The 19979-nt window shown below is 64.6% G+C and overlaps 1 protein-coding gene across 9 annotated transcripts in view; it reads right to left on the reverse strand.

Moving 5' to 3' along the window:
* The window catches only part of KCNQ1 (potassium voltage-gated channel subfamily Q member 1), a 380920-nt gene extending 362611 nt beyond the window's left edge, over positions 1-18309 (reverse strand). For all 9 annotated transcript variants that reach the window (XM_042237886.1, XM_060404142.1, XM_042237885.1 and 6 more), the window contains exon 1: positions 17846-18309. In XM_042237886.1, coding sequence (XP_042093820.1) covers positions 17846-18207 — 362 coding nt within the window. In that variant the 5' untranslated portion in view covers positions 18208-18309. The remainder of the gene's footprint in view (positions 1-17845) is intronic.
* Positions 18310-19979: the final 1670 nt, after the last annotated feature.

Here is a 19979-nt window from a genome sequence, read left to right on the forward strand (position 1 = left end):
GGGCAGGGCCCCCCCACTCTGAAAACGCCAGCAAGCACAGACCTGGGGGCTGGGGGCAGGGCGAGAGGGAGGGCTCCCCAGGGACACGACACTTTGGGGGTTGACGGATGTGCCCGCCAGGCTGACGGTGGTTTCGGGAGACCTACATATGTCAAGACTGGTCAAGCTGCGTACTGGGTTGGCCGAAGAGTTCAAGAGTAACAGAAAAACCTGAACTTTGGGGCCAACCCAGTACCCTGAAGCAGTTAACTGGATGTTAGTTGTATCTCACTAAGCTGTTCCGAGGGCTTCCTAGGTGGCTCCAGTGGTAAAGAACCCGCCTGCCAATGCAGGAGACATAAGAGACCCGGGAAGACCCCCTGGAGGAGGGCATGGCGACCCACTCGAGTATTCTTGCCTGGAGAATCCCATGGACCGAGGAGCCTGGCGGGCTACGGTCCACGGGGTCACAGAGTCGGACAGGACTGAAGTGACCTCACACACACGCAAAGCTGTTCTGGAAAAAGTGTTCTGAGAAGGGGCCCATGGCAGGCACGCTGGCAGTAAGCCGGGCAGAAGCAGGCCTGCCTTGGGCCCCGAGACCGCCCCCTGGGGCCCCTGCACCCCGATGCCATCTCAAAGGCCTCTGCAAGGCCACTTCCTGACACAGGGTCCGCCCTCCCCCAGGGCACCTCAGCTGGCCCTCCGGCCACACCACGTGCCCTGCAGGAGTCTGGCCAGGCCAGGGGACAGTGCCCCACCCCTCCAGGAATGAGGGGACGGGACACAGTCAGCACCCGCCTCCCACCAGACCTGAGGGCCTTCACGGCTCAGCCTCAGCCCAGGAGCCGCTTGGGCGCGGGGTGTAAGCTCAACGGCCGCAGCCTTGCCCAGCTGCCCAGCCACAGCTTGGCCCCTCTTGCCTCCTGACCTCTCTGGGAGCGCCTCCCTCTGGCCCCCACCCAGGAACCCCCTGCAGGCCCCCATGGCCTGGGAAGGCCCCTAGCCACACCGGCTGGCCATGCCCAGGATTGCCAGCCAGGCAGCTCTGGGAAGGTGTGGGGCATGCCCGTGGGGTGCCCCCCGAGCAGTGGATGGATAGGACAGGGCAAGCAGGGCCTGGGGCCGCCACCCCCGACCTGCCGTGACCCGGAGCCCCGCCAGGGCCCTGGGAAGTGGCTGCAGAAGGCACAGGTGAGCCATGGCATCCAGGCTGCTCAGGGGCACAGGGCACAGCGGAGCAGAAGGGACAGGGCAGTCCCTGGGGACTCATTTGCCCACTGGGCACTACCGAGGCACAGGCCAGCCCCCCAGGGGAGTGGCTGATGGGGGCAAGGGGCGTGGCCTCAGCTGAGCTGGACGCCAGGTCACATGGAACTGCAGGCCCAGGGCACTGAGGGGGAGGGGGCTGCCTGAAGCCCAGGCTCAGGGTTCATTCAGGTACCTGGCAGGTAGGGGGTGCCTGAAGCCTGAGACGCCCAAGGCTGGGGTCACTCGTGAGCCTCAGCCTGGGGGCACAGACCCCATCCCAATGGGCCCATGACCACGGCGTCATCACAGGATGTCCCCAGGCCTGGCTTGGAGGTATGCCCCTGGGCTGGACACCACGCTGAGACCACACCGCTGTGGCTGGCTGTCCCCACGGGCGATGACTGCCTGGGAGGCCGCATCTCTTCCCAGCTCTCCTCTCATCTGCACCGAGGTCCTCCCTGGGGTCTGCGCCCCCCACTAGAAGGCACTGACCCTGGGGCCACTGGGAGCCGGGGACACGCCCACTGGCTCAGCGGACTGTGGACGAGGCCCACCCTTCAAGGAGACCTTCACCCTCTCCCCACGATGGCGCCCCTGCACCTGGCAGGGCTGCCCACAGCATTCACCTGCCCGCTGCCCTCCAGGCCTGCTGGGTGCTGACCTCCTCAACCCTTCGTGAGCAGGGGCTCTAAGCCGCAGCCTGCCCTCCACGACACCAGGCAATGCCTTCACCGGCACAACTTGGGGGCGGACGCTACTGGTGTCTGGTGGGTGCCGAGGCCAGCGGTGCTGCTGCCCCAGAGAGTACAGGACGCCGCCCCCCTCACCGCCCCAGGAATGATCCAGATTAAAATGCCAGGAGCACTGGGGCAAGCAGGGGAGCCTACACTATAAACCGAAAGCTCTCACGATCCTCGGTGCAGATAAGACAGCTGAGGCCTTGCATGAAGCCGCCATCATGCCAGACACGTCCAGGGCCGGGGCACAGAGCCTGCCCGCCCCACACCACCCTGCAGACAGGAGCGCTCTCTCTTCATGCCCGCCTGGCAGTGCCTGCCCTCACGACACCGGCCAGCATTCCTGCAGCCTGGCTACCACGGGCAGGGCCAGCCAGCAGAGAGCTCTGCACAGGGCCTTCTGGCCTCCAGGATCATGTTCCCGGGGCAAGGCTGACACCAGAGGCCAAGCCCCAAGGTGGGGCAGATGTCTGTGACGCCACCCTGATTCCCACTCCGGGACACACCCAGGGGACAGGAACACTGCCAGTCCGTCACCCCTCTGAGGACAGTGCCTCCTGACCCTCACTCTGCAAGGCCCCACCCTGTTCCTGCAAAGTGGGAGATGCATCGGGAATGGTGCAGACACAGAGGGGCAAGGCCCACCCTCTGGAGAGGAAGCCCAGGGTCTGCCCCACTAATACCCATCTGTCCAGGCCAGAGCTCAGCCAAGGCGGCCCCTTCTCCCACCCGTTCCCCCAGCTACAGGGCGGTCACTGTCCAGCCTCATCAGCAACACGTCCTGAGCAGAGCCTTCACCCAAGTTCCCTGGTCAAGGCTTCGGCCCAGGACCAGGGGGTGCAGTGCCCTTGCGCCCAGCCCCCACTCCGGGAGGCCATGCCAAGGCGGTCACCCAGCTCCCCGAGGAAGGGCAGGTCATGTTACCAGCTGGGCAGGTGCCACCAGGAACCACCCAGATCCAGAACCACCAGGGAGGCTCAGCTCCCACCAGGCCTGCCAAGCCGAGGATGACCTTCCTGCTCCCGGGGGCACCGCGGGTAGGCGAGCAGATGGGCCAGGCCGTCCTTGGGAGCTGCCCAGGCTCGGGGCCGACCACACACACCCGTCCGTGGAAGCAAGCGTCAGGCTTCAAAGCCCCGCCCCAGATGCTCCTGTCTGGGGTCCCCCAATGCAGCGTGGTGGTGGGAGGCAGAGCACCAAGCCAGCCCACCCTTGGCAGGCCGGGCCCAGGACCTGCATCCTCAACTCAGGCCCGAACACCTCGGGAACACCCAGGAGGCAGAGTACCTGCTCCAGTCACCAGCAGGCAAAGCGGCCCCTCATAGCCCCTGCGACACCCAGCAGGCCCCCAGGCTGCTGTCCCCCACCACCAGGGCACAAGCCCCGGGCTGAGCTGGCCCAGAGCAAGAGGCCAGCAGCAACTCAGGGAGCAAGGGACCTTCCCGGGAGGTGGTCGACACAGCCCTGCCACCCACCCTGATGGGACCTGGGCACGTGCCTGTCCCCTCGAGGCCTCCACCCACCTGACAGGCTGCAGGGCCATCGGCTGCCTCCCACCCTGCTGGGCATGAGCCCCTCCAGCTTGGACCCTAAGACAAGCCTGGCCGCGGAGGAGTCAGAGGTCTCCGGCCACCTGGCCGGGCAGAGGGCAGCCGGCCGCCAGCCCAGGGAACCACCCTAAGGGCCGCAGCTGCAGGGAGGGCCCAGCCTCCCTCCTGCATGGGCAGCCCGGCCCCAAGCTGGGCACAGGGGTCAGTGTTGTTGCAGCTGAAACAGAAATCAGGCTTCTCTGATAAAGAAGAAAAACAAAGAATCAATGAGCAGCCTGGAGAAAGACTATACACGGGCCTGAAAGAGCGAAGCCACTCGGAGAAGCGTTAGCTGTTACTACGGACACTTGTAGCCGGACTTGTCCTTCATAGCACTAGCTGCTCGCAGACCCCACAGGCCCTGGGAGCCTGCTGTCCGGGCCCTGGGGTGCCCTTCCTGCCCCAGGGCTGAGGCCTCTGGGAGGCTCGCCCCCCGCCATCAGCCAGCTCCTTTTGTCTCTGGGCAGGACCGCCCCAGACCTGGGCCGAGAGGGACCCAAGCGGGCAGTGCAGTCATGACCCTGAGAGAGGCTGGGGTCCCCTGAGAGAGGCTGGGGTCCCCTGCACGGCAGCCCTGCCCACACCCTGCAGTCCCTGCCCCCAAGTCTCCCCAAGAGCAGGGCCGGGGGCCCAGGCCTGTCCCAGCCCAACCCGGAGGCAGCCTCTGGACGCCGGTGGGCACGGATGCCTCACTGCCCTCCTGACCCCACACCACACTCAACCCCCTCGGGATTCCCGGCCACTGGCAGGGTGAGGGGCCCCAGGACCTTGCGAGGGCCTGTGGGCTGCTGATGTTCATAAAGACGACCCTTTAAAATGATTTTTGAAACAACCAATATTTTCAAAGTGGAAAATTCAGAGAAGCAGTTTAAAAATTGCAACCCAGAACTCACACCCAGGGGTGACCACCAGGAGCCCCTCAGTGTCCACTTCTGGGCCACCCCATCCACTCGACTGTGTGTTTTGGGCCCTGTGACCCTGGGGCCGACTGTCTGCTGCCAGTGGGCACTTGCTGCCTGCCGCGGTCACAGCCAGTCCAGGCTGCACGCGCCCCCCGGCGCCCCTGCTGACCACATTCTGCCTCACTGCAGACACAGCCCTTCATCTGGGTCCCCTGTGAGCAAACCAAGCCCCGTGCCCAACAAGGAGTCCCCGGGTGCCGGTTCCACCTTCCCCGTGATGGGTTTGCCGAGCACTTCCTGAGGAGCTGGCCCCAGGGGCATGGACCCTGGAGTGGCCGGTACAGCCAGGGGCCTGGCCAGCTGCTTCCGGGCTGACCTCCTCTTAAGAAGCATCCTGGGTCTCAGGTAGCCAGGAGGCCACTGCTTAGAGCCTTGAGTCCTCCAAACCTGGGTCAGACCTCGGTCCCGTGGTCTCCGAGCTCCCTGAGCGAGCACCGAGTCACCCTGGCGGGGGGAAGGGGGGCCCTCCCCAGGTGACTGCCTGCCACTCCACCCCCACCAAGGAGGCCCGCGGACACCCGGGGCAGCATGACTTGGCAGTGACGGGCGGCCTGCCAGAGACCTTGATAAGAGTGCGGGGGGGGGGCCTGTCCTGGGGATGAGGCCAGCGAGGCCCGCAGAACCCCCAGCCCCGCCCGTCCCCATCATGGCAAGGGCAGCCAGAACATTCCAGCGCTGCCTGGGAAGTGCCCGGGAGTGAGGTGCCCGCACCCCCGCCGAGCCACCTGCGGGACCTTGAGCCTCGATCCAGGGGGCCAGGCGGGGGTGGGAAGAGAGCAGCCTCCACCCCCAGGGGCTTCTCACCCACTTCCTGTTCCATCCTCAGCCTAGGGACGGGGGTGGAGGGCAGGCCTCTCCAGGGACACAGGGGCTCACCTGACACCGGTCAGGGACAGGCCGGGAGCAGAGCCATCGGGTGGGGCTCCCACCACGATCAGGCAAGCTGGGGCCTCCTGGGATCCACCTCACTGCCCTCACCCCCCCACTCAGCAGCCCAAGTGTCTCAAACACGCCGGGACCCTCACCTAGGCCCCCACACAGCTGCTGGGCTGGCTCGACTGAAGCTGGAGCTCTGCCCTCCCATCCCCCCAGGCCCCTCGCCCTGCCGGGCTTCCCCGAGTGGTTTGATTCTTTGTGGGGTCACCCTTCCCTTCCGCACCCCAGGGCATACGAGAGGTGGGCAGGAAGCACCCACAGAACAGCCAGGCCCGGCGCCGTGGGGTCTCCCGGGGACGCGGGGGGCGCTGAGAGGACTGCCACTGCCCGAGGCTCCGTGGCACCTGAGGCAGCACGCTCCAGAAATTGAGCCCCTCGCTGGAGCCTGTGGGGCAGCCGGACAAGACGGTCAGAGGGAGGGGGCGAGTCCAGACCCAATGCCACAGACGTGCACGGGCACTGGCCCCACCGGGCAGCAGGCTCCCAGCCTCACCCACTGCGGCGGGCAGCCCGGGGACCGTGCAGATCCACCCACGCGCCCACGGCCCAGGGTCTAGGCCACACAGGGCTCCCGTGGCGTCCCAAAGTGCCGCCCACAGGACAGCCCTCCCAAAGACAGGCCTGGGGACCCCAGCAGGACGGCGGGACTGGTCTCCCCCAACCAAGGACTTTCTGCAACTTTCCTAGGTCGTGGGCTTCAGCTAGGTTGTCCCAGGACAGCTGATCCACCCCGACCACCCTGGGGACGAGGCTGGCCAAAGTCACACTGCCTGTAGACCCGCTCAGGACAGCAGGTGACCAGTACACCCGGTGCGTGCTGGGACCTTGTGGAGTCATCCAGCCACCTGTCCACCCATCGACCCCCACGTCCATCCAACATCCCACTCTACATCTGTCTGTCCATCATCCACACCCACATCCATCCATCTGTCCATCCAACATCCAACTCTACATCCATCTGTCCACCCATCCAGTGCTACATCCCATCCATCCATCTGTCCATCCATCATTCTGCCTGTCCATCCACCATCCACCCCTACATCCATCCATCCATTTGTCCATCCATCATTCAACCTGTCCATCCAACATCCAACTACATTTGTCTGTCCACCCATCCACTCGCCCATCCCTCGGGGACACTTACTCCAAGCTGTGCCCTGTACTGGCCCAGGGGTCCCAGACCCTCCCCTTATTCCACAGCAACTATAGGCCTCAAACTCCTGAGACCCAGGAAGCACCACGGGTGCACAGGGCTCCCTCCCATAGCAGGACCCCGTCCCCAGGAAGGGGCGCAGGGCCTCAGCCCCCCAGCGGACAAGACTGATGTGACGGCTCCCTGTGCACGGATGACAAGGCCCCCAAACAAGAAACCAGGAGCCTCGTGCCTGGGAGCAAGGGCACCTCCGAGATGGACCTCCCCAGCCACAGAGGCAGGACCTCCTGTCTCCCTTGACCCCCGTCTTATGGCCGAGGGGCCTCGATGAGTCAGGGCGCTGGGTCTGACCAGGCCCACTGCTCCACACCTGCTGTGCCCCCTGAGTGCCTGACCCCACCTGGAGAGGGAAGGAACCACTCAGACTGTGTGGATGAGACAACAGGCTGGCCAGGCTGTGGGCCAGTGATGCTGTGGCCCAAAGGCACGCATCGCAACAACGCTGAGGTGCAGCCTGGGGCTGAAGCTCCTCGTGAGGCCAAATCCATTGAGGGGGGTGTTACTCTGGACTTGTCGCAATGTAGCCAACAGGCACGTCCTCGAGTTGACTCCAAATCCGGAGACGGGGCCCCTGGGACCCTGACCGGATGCCTGATTTCCCTCTTGGGGCGATGTTCCGGGCTCACCTCATGTGTCCCCTGCCCCAACCCCGCATGTGGACGTTTCCCCAGGACCCCTGGTGTCCCTCCAGGGAAAGGGAACCTGGAACCACAAACCGGGAGCCAGGGATGCTCAGAGCTACGGGTCCATCTTTCTGTCTAGCCCTTTCATGTAAACAGCAACCATGCTGTTGCTGGTTTTAATTGGAGAATAATTGCTTACAATGTTACGTTGGTTCCTGCCATATAACAGCATGAGTCAGCCATAAGGATAGACGTGTCCCTTCTGGAAGTCCTCATTTCACGCACTGTCGAAGCCTGGCTTGAAGAATTTTGAGCATTACCTTGCTAGCATGTGAAATTGAGCGCAATGGTACAGTAGTGTGAGCATTCTTTGGCATTGCCCTGCTCTGGGATTGGAATGAAAACTGACATTTTCCAGTCCTGTGGCCATTGCTGAGTTTTCCAAGTTTGTGGGCATATTGAGTGCAGCACTTTCACAGCATCATCTTTTAGGATTTGGCCACCTGATGAAAAGAGCCGACTCACTGGCAAAGACCCTGAGGCTGGGAAAGATTGAGGGCAGGAGGAGAAGAGGGAGACAGAGGATGAGATGGTTGGATGGCATCATCGACTCAATGGACACGAGTTTGAGCAGACTCCAGGGGATAGTGGAGGACAGGGAGCCTGGCGTGCTGCGGTCCATGGGGTCGCAGAGTCAGACATGAGTGAGCGGCTGAACACAGCACCTGCCAGCTCTTTTCTGCGCTCAGCGTCCCAGCGTTCAGGGACACCAGCATTCCTTGGCAGCCTCACCCCACGATTCCCACACAAGGCACTTAGAATAACAAAACAAATACCGCCACAGCCCTGACACCATCACAAGAGCACGCGTGCACACACTCAGCCCTGCTCGTCCTGAGCAGACAACCCACTGGCAGCAGGTTGCCTGAAACAAGACCCCTTCTGGGGATCATTCCACCCCGTCAGTGACGCTTAGGGTCACTTATGTTTCAAGGGACTTCTTTTTCTAGTTAAGATTTATTTAGGGATTTGGGAGATCGGGGGTTGCTTTTATATTTAAAATTATGGGAACTATTTACAAGGTTCCAAAGTCAAGCCCATACAACCATCAAATTACCCTTAGAAACGTTTGGGTTCTGCTATGCACCCCCTGCCCAGAGGCTCTGATCCTTCCACTACTTTTGCTCCTTAATATGAAGTTGAGGCAGATTCTTTACCGGCTGAGCCACAGGGGACGCTCAATATAAAGTATTTATCAGTGTCCTCTTTTATTAGAGGAGCCGCAGCTTGTTATATTTTTATCCACCGTCTGTGTGGGGTTTTTTTCCACGTAAAAATATTTCCTGACTAGACTACCCTGGTGGTCCGGTGGTTGAGAATCTACCTGCCAATGCCAGGGACGTGGGTTCAATCCCTGGTCAGGGAACTAAGATCCAGCACGGCACACCGCATGGCCAACACATAAAAATTTCTGTTAAAAAAAATCAAAATTAAAGAAACATTTCCTGGTAGTCACTCCGTTAAAGCATGTGGAGACTACACTGTCCCTTCGTCTCGCCTGCACAATACTCTGCAGGCCGTGAATCCAAGCGGCCTCCTACAGCTGGGCATTCGAGCTCCCCATCTTCTGCTGTTAGAAAGAACGCTTTAACAGTCAGCCTTGGGCTTCTCTCGTGGCTCGTTGGCAAAGAATCCTCCTGCCGATGCAGGAGACAAGAGTTCGATTCCTAGGCCGCAAAGACTCCATGGGCCGCAGAGCAGCTGGAGCCCCGGGGGCCGCAACTACTGAAGGCCGGGCTCCCTAGTGTCCACGCTCCCCACCAAGAGACGCCCGCTGACCACAGCTACAGAGTAGCCCCTACTCACCACAACTAGGGAAAGCCTGTGCGACAGCAGCGAAGACCCGCACAGCCAAAAACCCAGTTTCCAAACAATTTAGAAATTCAATCAGCCCTGTGCACATGTACTTTGGTCTTGGCGGGGTGGGGGCAGAAGGGGGCAGTATCTTCAAGATAGGTCCCCGGAAGCGGGACTTCTGGGCCCAGGGGTATGGGCAAGCATGCTAGCGCCAGGCGCAGCCAAATGCCAAAGCCCACTCCGCACGGAATCTACCATCTCGCAGGCCTTCCGGCGGCAGGGGCGGCTCTTCCCCACAGACTCGGCTGCTACCAGTTGAGGGTGTCGGCCGCATTTCCGCCGGCCCGGGGGGACCCCGCAAAGCCCCACCTCTGTGTCTCTGACCTTCTTGCATGTCTAAGGAGCTGCCCGGCCAGCTGCTTTGCCCACGAACTCTCTCCACTCACATCTCTCGCTCATCTTTCTTGGGGCCACTGGGCTTCTCCTTCTCTGTTTTAGAAAGGCTCTCTGTCTTAGAGACATTAACCCTGTGGATGTATCTCAATCCTCCCTTGGTCTTCCAGCAGTCTCTTTACGTCTCACGAGCTGGTGGTGCCCATGAACGCCATCTCCCTCCCACACTGCTGCTGCTGCTGCTGCTAAGTCACTTCAGTCACGTCCGACTCTGTGTGACCCCAGAGACGGCAGCCCACCAGGCTCCCCCATCCCTAGGATTCTCCAGGCAAGAACGATGGAGTGGGTTGCCATTTCCTTTTCCAATGCGTGAAAGTACAGTAACGCTTCCCTAATGCGCCGGCTTTGAGCCACAGAGAAGCCTTCCCACCCTCACCCTCGGGCTGCGGAGGGTCCCTGAGTCTCCTCCTGGCGCTCGAGTGGTCCTCCGACCACTTGGGAGCCACCCCAGGGCGCAGCAAGAGAAGTCGGTCCACCCTCACCTGCTCCTCCCGGTGCGTCAGCTACCAAAAACCGCGTTGGCTGGAGACGCTGCCTACAGCTCCGGCTAAATCTCCGTGTGCGGTTGGGTCCGCACGTGGGTTTTCTTTACTCTGTTTTATTGCTTGTCCGCCTGCCAGTGCAACACTGCTTTTACTACCTGAGCTTTGTTTTATAACATTGTGAGCCTCCCAGCCAAGAACGTGGACGTGACTTCTGAGAGAGACCAGCTGGGGATGTCTTGGAGCAGAAATCCAGGCCACGTGGCCCATCGAGATGATACATCCCAAGCACGTGGCCACAGGGCTGCTCAGGCACCATGTGGCGCTCCCCTGGGTGCCCTGGGAACCCTCAGCTTCTCTCCATGAGGGGTGGGACACCTCTGGGTCAGGGGCCTGTCCCTCTGGGTCAGGGCTCCTCCTGTGGGCCCTTCTCAGCAGGGTCAGCCTGGCAGTTGAGGAGGGGCCCCTGGCCCAGACCGGGGGGCGGCATGTGGTGAAGTGGGGGTCCTGGCATGGCTGGGCATCTCCATGTGGAGAAGTGTTCCAAGGCTGGAGGGACTCAGGGGCAGGGTGGGGACTCTGGTTCCTTTTTCTGACTTCCTCTAGACCTTTGCACAGTGCTCAGCAGCAAATTTGGCAGGAGGATATGGAGGGACTGTCCCACGGCGTGCTTTTCAGAAGATGAAGAGAAGGAAGCCCACCCCTGAGAGACACAGAGGGGAAGCCCACAGCTCCTGGTCTCTGGTGGACACCCGATGGGCAGGGGAGGCCAGGAGCGTGCCTCGGACAAGAGACAGGCGTGGGACCGGTGCTATGGGAGGTCAGAAGAGGGCAGCCATCAGGCACTTCCTCGACACGGCCGGGGGGGCCTCTGCAGAGCGGGGTATGGGCCAGCAGGGGTGGGTGCCCACGCGCACACCAGGCGTGATACAGGGAACCTCAGTGTCGGAAGAGATCCAGGCAGAAGTAGAGAAGCTTTCTGGGGTGGCTGAGCCAAGCAGCCTGGCCTCAGGTTCCCTATCACAAGTCACTGAGCAGAGAAGGTGAGCAGAGATCAGGCCCGAGGCCCAAGTGGTCAGGGCGGGCCCAGGGGCGGCCGCTGCAGCCCCTGTGAGGTGGGCACAGTGTGTGCGTGTCAGGGGGCTGCTGCGAGCGTCCTCCTCTGACAGGAGGAGCCCAACATCCCACGGAGTGCCTGGGGCCACAGCTGGGCCTCCCTGCGCCCGGAGCCCAACATCCCACGGAGTGCCTGGGGCCGCAGCTGGGCCTCCCTGTGCCCAGAGCCCACCACAGACACCGACACGTGGCCTCCCTGGGCCAGGCGTCCCTCCTCGGGCACGGAGCACGCACCCACGGGGGCTCCGGCCCCTCCTCAGGACACACTCCCTTTGCAGGCTTTCCGCCCCGGCAGCGAGGATCCGCTCCCGCCCAGCAAGGGCTGCTGTGAGGATGGAGGCATTCCAGGAGGAAGGGCCCTGGAAAGACCCCCCTCCACGAACACTCGGGGGTCTGCAGGACTCTCCTGCAGCCCCAGGAGGGTCCCAGGGTGCCTGCCCATCACTCTCTGAGCTCACCCGCCTCCCCAGCTCAGGAATGTCGCTGGATAAAAATACCCACAGCCAGTGTCATCAGGCCCGCCCGCCTGTGGGGCTCAGGGCTGCCGGGCGTGGGCTGACCGCCACAGCCAGGCCGCAGGGCTTCTGGGCTTCCTGGGCCGCACACCACGTGACCCTGCCCCCAGTACCTACGCTTGCTGGGTGCGGGCTGTGCATCGAGACAGCTTCCAGTGGCCCTGCCCACCCATTCGGACCCTTCAATGCCCAGGGGCACTGAGAATAGTGCACACTAACGCCCCACCAGCTCTGGAGCGGCTGAGCCACTGGGGGCTCTGAGCACCACGGAACAGGGTGGCCGTGAGGGGCGGCACGGCTCTGCCTGGGGCAACATGGGGAGGCTTCCTGGAGGGGGAGGCCTCCGAGCTGAGCCTCAGCCTGTGGTTCCGGGCAGCAGGGCTTTAGGGCAGAGACCTAAAACAGCCCATCAAGGCCTCCAAAGGCCAGGCCCCCACCCACAGGGTGGCAGCCCCCGGAGTGGACAGCCAGGGACCAGTCAGGCTGGCACGTCCGGGGAGGCCCGGCCTGTGTCCCAGATGTAGCTTCCTTTTCTCCTCTCTTCCCCCAACAAACGGGGGCACCCACCCCTCACGGGCCCACGCCACCCCAGGGTCAGCATTACGACCCCCGCCCAGGGCCTCAACAGGCCTGCCCAGATCCTGGGCAGGATGAGCTGCAGGCTTTGGAGTCGGGCAGCCTTGGGCACACCAGCTGTGTGACCACGGGCCCGTCCCCTCCCCTCTGTGGGCCTGGATTTGCACAGGGCACAGGCCCATCCCTCTCCACCTTCCTCCAGGGCCCAGGGAGAGCCAGGCTGTACCTCTGCCCCAGCACCTGCACCCACGGGGCTCAGAGAAGGGGCCCAGGGTCACCTGGACCAGCCAGCGGAAGGCAAACCATGGCGGGACCAAGTGTCATCGCACGATCGGAAGCCGCGTGTAAGAATGGCCCCTGGGGCTCAGGCCCCTGGGGTCACAGCTGTCATTCCACCTGCAGCAGAGCTGGGCCCCGGCCCTCGCCAACTGCACCCCTACCTTCTGTGAGGTCTGGGGTGGTCACAGCACCCCAGGGACTGTGGGAGGGAGAGCCCTGGCCCTCTCTGCGCTCGGGACAGACTGCAGCCACCTGACCTGCCTAGGGACCCCAGGCCACCTCCATGCTCTGCCCCTTGCTCCAAAGCGCCTTCCTGGGGAGGAAGCCGGCCTTGCCAGGCCCCCCATCCAGACCCAGAGCCTCGACGCCCGAGGTGAAAGGTCAGGTGGAGGAGCTGGCCCTCACTCTCCCCGCAGCAGAGCCCAGGCACCTCCACATGTACGCGTCTGCGGCATCTCCTGGCATGACCGCACCTGTGGACACCGTCTCCACCTCACGGGGGCTGCACGTGACACCGTCCCGGTGGTCCATCTCACCGGGGGCAGGAGCCACGAGAGATGCCACACAAGCTGAGAGTCGACTCAGAACGCGGTTTGAGAAGAGCTTCCCCGGGTCCCTGGACCAGACCAGGAGGTGGGGGTGCTCGGCCCAGGGTCCCCATCAGGAGCACCTCCCCACTCGGCACCCGGCACCCAGAGCTGGTGGGAAACCAGGACCTGGGCCCCTGACCACGGACACCTCTGGCTTCTAGCAGCGTCCCCAGGGCCCGCTGCTCTGCTGAGCCCTGTTCACGCTGAAGAGTCAGCCTGAGAGCTGGCTTCTGCAGGGGGAGGCCTGCGAGCTGCCGCACCTCCAGAAGCCAGGGCGTGGGAACTGGACACCCCAGGTGGAGCCCGGGCCCCGGGTGGGCGGGCGGGGGGTGCAGCGCCCCAGGCCCGCCTTGGCTGCACCGGCGTCTGTCTCCTCTGGGCCAAACCCCACCCCGGCTCCACGAAACCTGCTCTAGGCAGCTCCCCAGGCACAGGCGCCGAGTGCTAACGCACCCTTCCTGCCCCTCCTGCCCCTCCAGCCCCAGGCGCAGGCTGGGGCCATGGGCACCGAGTCCCCGGGCAGCTGACGGTTCAGCACCAGGCACGGGCAAGCATTCCCTCCCACCTGAGCAGCCCTGCCCGAAGGTGCCAGCACACACCAAGCCTGCCGCAGAAGAGGGGGTGGGGACTTGGGGTGGCCCAGCCACGGGGCAGCAGGGGGTATGAAGCCTGGGCCCTGCTGGGGACTGAGCGCCCGGCCAGCCCTGTGTCCTGCACCAGGCCGGCCCCTGGCCCCAGACCCTCGCATGCACTGGTGCGCCTTCCAGCTCAGGGGCCCCCGCCTCCCAGACCGTCCCTCCCCTCCCACTCTGCCTCCTAGGAGCCCTCCTCCCCTGCTGGCAGGCCCTGGTATGAGGGACACAGGGGGCTCCCCAACTAACACCAGGCCAGGACGAGGCACTGGACATGCAGAGGGCAGTGGGTCCAGAAACAGTTGGATGGATCTAGGGTGGCAATGCGGGGTCTCCAGACAGCAAGGGGGAGACCAGGGACCGGGTCCTGGAGGACGTGACGTGGGGAGTAGAAGGAACCCCCCCTAGCTTCCCAGGGTGTTGGGGGCCGAGCAACAGTTAGCAGGAAGTCGTCAGTGTGAGTCACTCAGTCGTGTCCAACTCTGTGCGACCCCATGGGCTGTAGCCCGCCCACTCCTCTGTCCATGGGATCCTCCCGGCAAGAACACTAGAGTGGGTTGCCATTCCCTTCTCCAGGGGACCTTCCCGACCCAGGGATCGAACCCAGGTCTCCTGCATTGCAGGCAGATTCTTTACCCTCTGAGCCACCAGAGAAGCCTCGGGGCATCCTTAAGGGCACGGTGGGGAGACCAGGGAGCCCGACCACCTCTGTCCTCCCCTACCAGTTCCCCTTCCGGGCCTGTAAGACCCTGACTTGAGCCTGGGGTGAGAGCGGCACCAGGGACCGGGGAGGGGGGATACACTCAGCAACCGGCCTCCACTTTCCGAAGGGTGGGCGGGCTCTGCCCAGCAAACAGCCAGGCCAGCTGCCAGCACCATCAATGATTAACGCCCGCTGTGAAGGTGCCGCCCAAACCGCCAGGAAGTGGTTAGGAACCCGGGAAGGGCAGGGTGGCGGGAGGACAGGGATGGGACGGGATGCACTCCCGGGCGCCCCACCACAATCCCCCAAGACTCCCCCCAGTGTCCAAGCTTCTCCCCACCAGCAGGGACGTGGGTGGAGGGGACTTGGGGAAACCGAGGCAGGGGGTCTGCCTGTGTTACCCTGCAGCTCCCAAGAGGTGGGGTTTGGGGGAAGGGGTGTCGGGGAGGAACGAGGAGGGGAGAGGGCAAAGCAGTGAGGAGCGGTTCCGGGGGCCCCTGGCCTGGCAGGAGGGACGAGGAACCTGGGGGCCCCGTCCACCCAGCCTTCCATGGTCAGAGGCGGGGGCCCAGGCCAGTGGTGGGGCCGGCTGCTACAGAATCCATGGGTCTGCCTTCAGTGCAGGCATCCCCCCCAACCAGACAGCCCCTCCAAGGCCCATGAGCAGAGAGGCCATGGCCCCCGCCATGCCCTGAACTAGAGTAGACGCCGCCCCACAGTGAAGAGCCTCAGACCAGGACTGGGGGCAGCGGGCAGGAAGCCCAGGCGGGCAGGGGCAGTGCCCTGGCGGTGGCCTCCTGCCTCCTGACCCCGGCAAACAGGGCAGGCCAGGCGCGCACAGGAAGGGCTGCTCTCCTCTTGGCCGGAGAAGGGGTTCCCCGACCAGGAGGGGGACAGGATATCCTGGCCTCCTTCCCCAGCTGCGCCTGGGACAGCATGCCCAGCCCCGCGGGGCTGCAGACAGCAGCTCTCACACCCGCCCAGGCCCCAGCCCTTCAAGGCCAGGCTCATCCTTCCTGGGCCGGAAATCCAGCTCAGCCTGGGTCGTAACAACCATCCTGCCCCTTTCACAGTCGGCCTCACCAAGGACAGAGCTCTCTCTCTGCTGTCTCGGACCCTGCCAGAGCCGCAGCGGGTACCGTCCACCCCTCTTCTCGGGGCTGCAACCAGCCTCTGGCCACTCAGCCCAGGCTGCCCCTGCCGACCCAGCTTGAAGCCAGGTGCCTTCGAGAGACTGGCCAATTCAGAGTATCCCGTGGCTTTTGCCTATCTCCTAGAGACGAGAGGACACCTTCCCAGGCCCCAGGGAAGCCACATCCCCTGCCCAGCCAGAGTCCACCTGCAGCCCCACCCTGCATGGGGGGCTGCACACCCTGCGTGGGGGGCTGCACACCCTGCGTGGGGCTGCACATCCTGCGTGGGGGGCTGTACACCCTGAGTGGGGGGCTGCACCCGCCTCTTATGGACAGGGACGCGAGCGGGAAGACTGGCCCAAGGTCACCAGCCCACCCACAGGGCCTCGCCTCCCCAGCTCCTCTTCCCCACACAGGGAAGCCGCTGGGCCACTGTCTCCAGAGGCCACCACGGTCCGCAGAAGCCACCCCGGCCCTACAGCTCCTGGGGAGGCTGGGCAAGGCAGACCGAGCTGAGCAAACTTCCGAGAGCTAAACAATCGGAATCAGGAAGAAAACACAAGTGCAAGCAGCGACTTCCTCTGGGGTGCGGCGGGCCCTCTTCCTCCACAAGGCACCGCGGCCGCCAGGGAGCTGGGGCGAGGCGAGCGCCCCCGGGCCTGTGACCCCGGGATGTGAACCAGTGGCGTGTCTGCAGGCCCCTCACTCAGCAGCCCTCGGGGGATGTGGGGGCACTGCTGACCCCTAAGCAGTGCTCTGCCTGGTCCTCCCATCTGTGCCCGGAGCTGGCACGCAGGGTCCCGGCCAGAGAGGCGGCTGGGCAGGGTCTGCTTCGGGACCGGCTGTGGGCTCCCACACGGTGGGCACCTCGGGATCTTGGGGCCCAGCAGCTGACGGCAGTGCACGGCAGCTCCCATGAGCCTGCTGTTGGCGGGTGCTCACATAGCCAGCATCAGGCGGGGCGCGGGCCCCCAGTGCCGGTGCACACACACACCCCCAAACCCCAAGGCAAGCCTCTGCCGCTGCAGCCAAGGGCAAGGCCACCCTCTCCGCAGATGGCCATGGCCATGGCTAGGCCCCCTCTGCCCCCGTGGGAGGCGGGAAAGGGGGCTGGGGCAAAGGCTGGAGGACCGTGGCCCCTCTGTGCCTCTGAGGACACTGTCTCCAGGCTTGGCCCTGCTGCTCCAGAAGGGCCACCCTGCCCGCACCCCTAGTACCCCCTGAGCTCGGAGGGGAGAAGGTGAGGGATGCAGGCTGTGCCCCCCACCTCGCCGCGCCCACCGAGACCCTGCTTCACAGCCGCCCCTCTGCTCCCTGGGGTTCCAGGGACAGCCATGGGCACCCTGCAGCCAGGGGTCTCCCAGCCCCAGGCCAGCCAAGGTGGGAGGGCCAAGCACCCGCCTCGACCGATGGGAGATCAGGGGAGGTCCCTCTGGGCAGCCCCCAGAGCAGCCCAGAGATGCCAAGCCCAGGCTCTGAGGCCGGCACCACACGGAGAGGCCACCAACCAGGCTGGGCCAGGCAGGAGTAGGGCCAGGTGCCGCCAATAGGACCCGGCTCTGGCCTGGCGCACGGCTTCCTCTGATCCACCACCAACCAGCAGAGTCAGGGCCCCTCTCTCTCCTCTCGCCCCAGCCCTGACCCCTCCAGGCCCCTCTGCCTCAACCCAGATTTCTAGGAGCCGGGTCAGGGTCACGTGGGGCCATGGGCACCCCCCTCAGCCATGCTGACGCCTCAGCCAAAGCACAAGGCCGGCCACCGTCTGCCAAAGCCCTGCTCTGCTGACCGGGGAGACCACCCCTGTTGGGGGGCACCGGGACCCTGTCTTCTCTTGTTTCTCAGCCCCCCAGAGTTCTCTCCCCTGCAAACGTGCTCTCTCGCAAGGATTAACACCTGGGCCAGCCCTGCGGGGCCCAGCAGACCAGCCCCGAGCACGGGCATTGCTCCCAGCTGGCTCTGCCACCCACACACATGCCCGGGCAGCACCAGCGGGGAGCTCCGCACCGGCGCAGGGACAGACCCACAGGGCCCTGAGCTTCACCTGACAGGCTCCCCGCTGCCGCGATCTTTCCCGTTAACCCTGCCCTTCCCTCCCGGCTTAGACCCGCCGCTCCGGCAAGGTCCCTCCGGCAGCAGGTGGCACGGGGACTTCGCTGCCCGCGCGCCCTCCCCAGCCCCGCGGAAAGCCCTTCCCCGCGCCGGCCGCCGGCGACACTCACACTGCGAAGTGGTAGACGAAGCACTTCCAGCCGGTGGGGCGCTCGAGGAAGTTGTACACGCGGCCCTGGACGTGAGTGCGGGCGAGCAGCGGGCGGCGCGCGCTGTAGATGGAGACGCGCGGGTCCAGGCTCACGGGCGGCCGCGGGCCGAGGTCGGCGGCGGCGGCGGGGGGCGCGGGGCCCGGGGCGCCAGGCGGGGCGATGGGCGCGTAGAGCGCGCTGCCTGCGGGGCTGCCCTCGGCCAGCTCCAGCGAGAAGGGGCACTTCTTGGCCAGGCCCGCGCTGCCCCGCCGGGCTCCCGGCAAGCGGCCGCCGCCCCAGCGCTTCCTCTCCGCCCTGGGAGGGGAGGTGGCCGCGGCCATGGCCAGGCAGGGCCCGCGGTGGGCGGCAGGAGCTGCGGCAGCGGCGGGCGCCCGGGCGCGTGCGGGAGACCGCTGCCGCCAGCCCCGCCGGGGCCGCTGTCCGCCGGGCCGGGCGTGGGGGGCGGGGCCGGCGCCGGGGGCCGGGCCGGGGGTGGGCGAGCCCCGCCCCAGGCCGGACGCCCCGCCCCGCACCAACCTGTGCGCGCCCGGCGCCCCGGCGCGCCCGGCCGGCCCCGCCCCGTCTGCGCCCACCTGCTCGGCCCGCCCCTGCAGCGTTCACCTGCTCGGCCCGCCCTCCCCACCTGCTCGGCCCGCTCCATCCCGCGCTCCTCGCTTCTCCGCCCGCCTGCGCCCACGTGCTCGCAAACGCCAAGCCCACCTGCGCGGCCTGCGCGAAGCTCCTACATAAGCCAGCAGGGGCGGCGCGAGGTCCGCAGGGTGCCGGCACCGCGAACTGCTTGGGCAGGAGGACGGAGTGGGGCGTGGACACCCTCTTCACTGGCTCTGAGTCCCTCCACAGAGGGTAACGGGGAGGAAGGGCTCACCGGGAGGATGGCGGCGAGGCCCCGTGAACTATCTGGGCCCCCCTGGGCGCCCCAGCGCACGCTGCAGGGAGAGAACGCGGTCGGGTCGGTGCCCACAGGGCCAGTGAACTCTGCAGGCCAAACGGGAGCGTTCGGGCCCTCGTGGGTCAGCATCTGGCCCGCTGGGGCGCCGTGTGCTCCGGAGGACGTGGGAGTTCCTGCAGGCGCCGCTGCCCAGGGCTGCTTGGGCAGGTCAGGGGAGAGGCCTTGGAGAACCGCTTTCTCGTCCTCCTCGCCCTCTGGACACGGCTGCTGTGGTGCCCTGTCTCCCCTGAATGGCGAAGGTGTCCAGGTGGATCAGAAGGACTCGAGTCCCCTACCCAGCACTGGTATTTCAGTCCCTGCACGTTGACTGGCATCAGGGAGAAAGGGTGTCAAGCAGAAAAAAACTGGCCTCTGTTAGGACGTTGCCCCGGGCAGAGGAATAACTGCCCACCACATCAGGGACCCGCAACCTGGGAGACACTTCCCAGGTCTTGACTGAGCACCCTGGGCTGCTTTATTTCATGGACTCTCCCATCAGAAAGGCAGTTCTATGGAGGATTGTTACTACTGTGAAGATTTGAGGGAAAAACGAGGAAGCGGTAGGTGAGGCAGAGTAATGCGAGTTTCCAGGTGAGAATATTTGATGAACTTCCCAGCTGGCTCAGTGGTAAAGAATCCGCCTGCAACGCAGGAGACACGGGAGATGTAGTTTGATCCCTGGGTTGGGAAGATTCCCTGGAGAAGGGAATGGCAACTCCGGTATTCTTGCCTGGGAAATCCCATGGACAGAGGAGCCTGGTGGGCTACAGTCCATGGGGTCACAAAAGATTTGGTGACATGACTTAGCAACTGAGAGCTGAGATTCTGCAAATACAGCTCAGAAAGTGGAGTAAAAGAGAGAGGGCTTCCCTGATGGCTCAGTGGTAAGGCATCTGCCTGCCACTGACGGAGACGCGGGCTCAGTCCCTGACCTGGGAAGATGCCACGTGCTGTGGAGCAACTAAGCCCGTGAGCCACAACTGCTGAGCCAGTGCTGCAGAGCCAGGAGCCACAGCTGCTTAAGATCCGCGCCCTGGAGGCCCTGCTCCGCAGCACAAAAAGCCGCCACAGGGGAAGCCGCACACCTGTGGAGAGCAGGCCGTGCTCGCCGCAACCGGAGAAAAGCTGGCGCAGCAAGAGAGACCCAGCAAAGCCAGAAATAAA

The sequence above is a fragment of the Ovis aries genome, chromosome 21 (genome assembly GCF_016772045.2).
Source record: "Ovis aries strain OAR_USU_Benz2616 breed Rambouillet chromosome 21, ARS-UI_Ramb_v3.0, whole genome shotgun sequence".
NCBI classification, from domain to species: domain Eukaryota; kingdom Metazoa; phylum Chordata; class Mammalia; order Artiodactyla; family Bovidae; genus Ovis; species Ovis aries.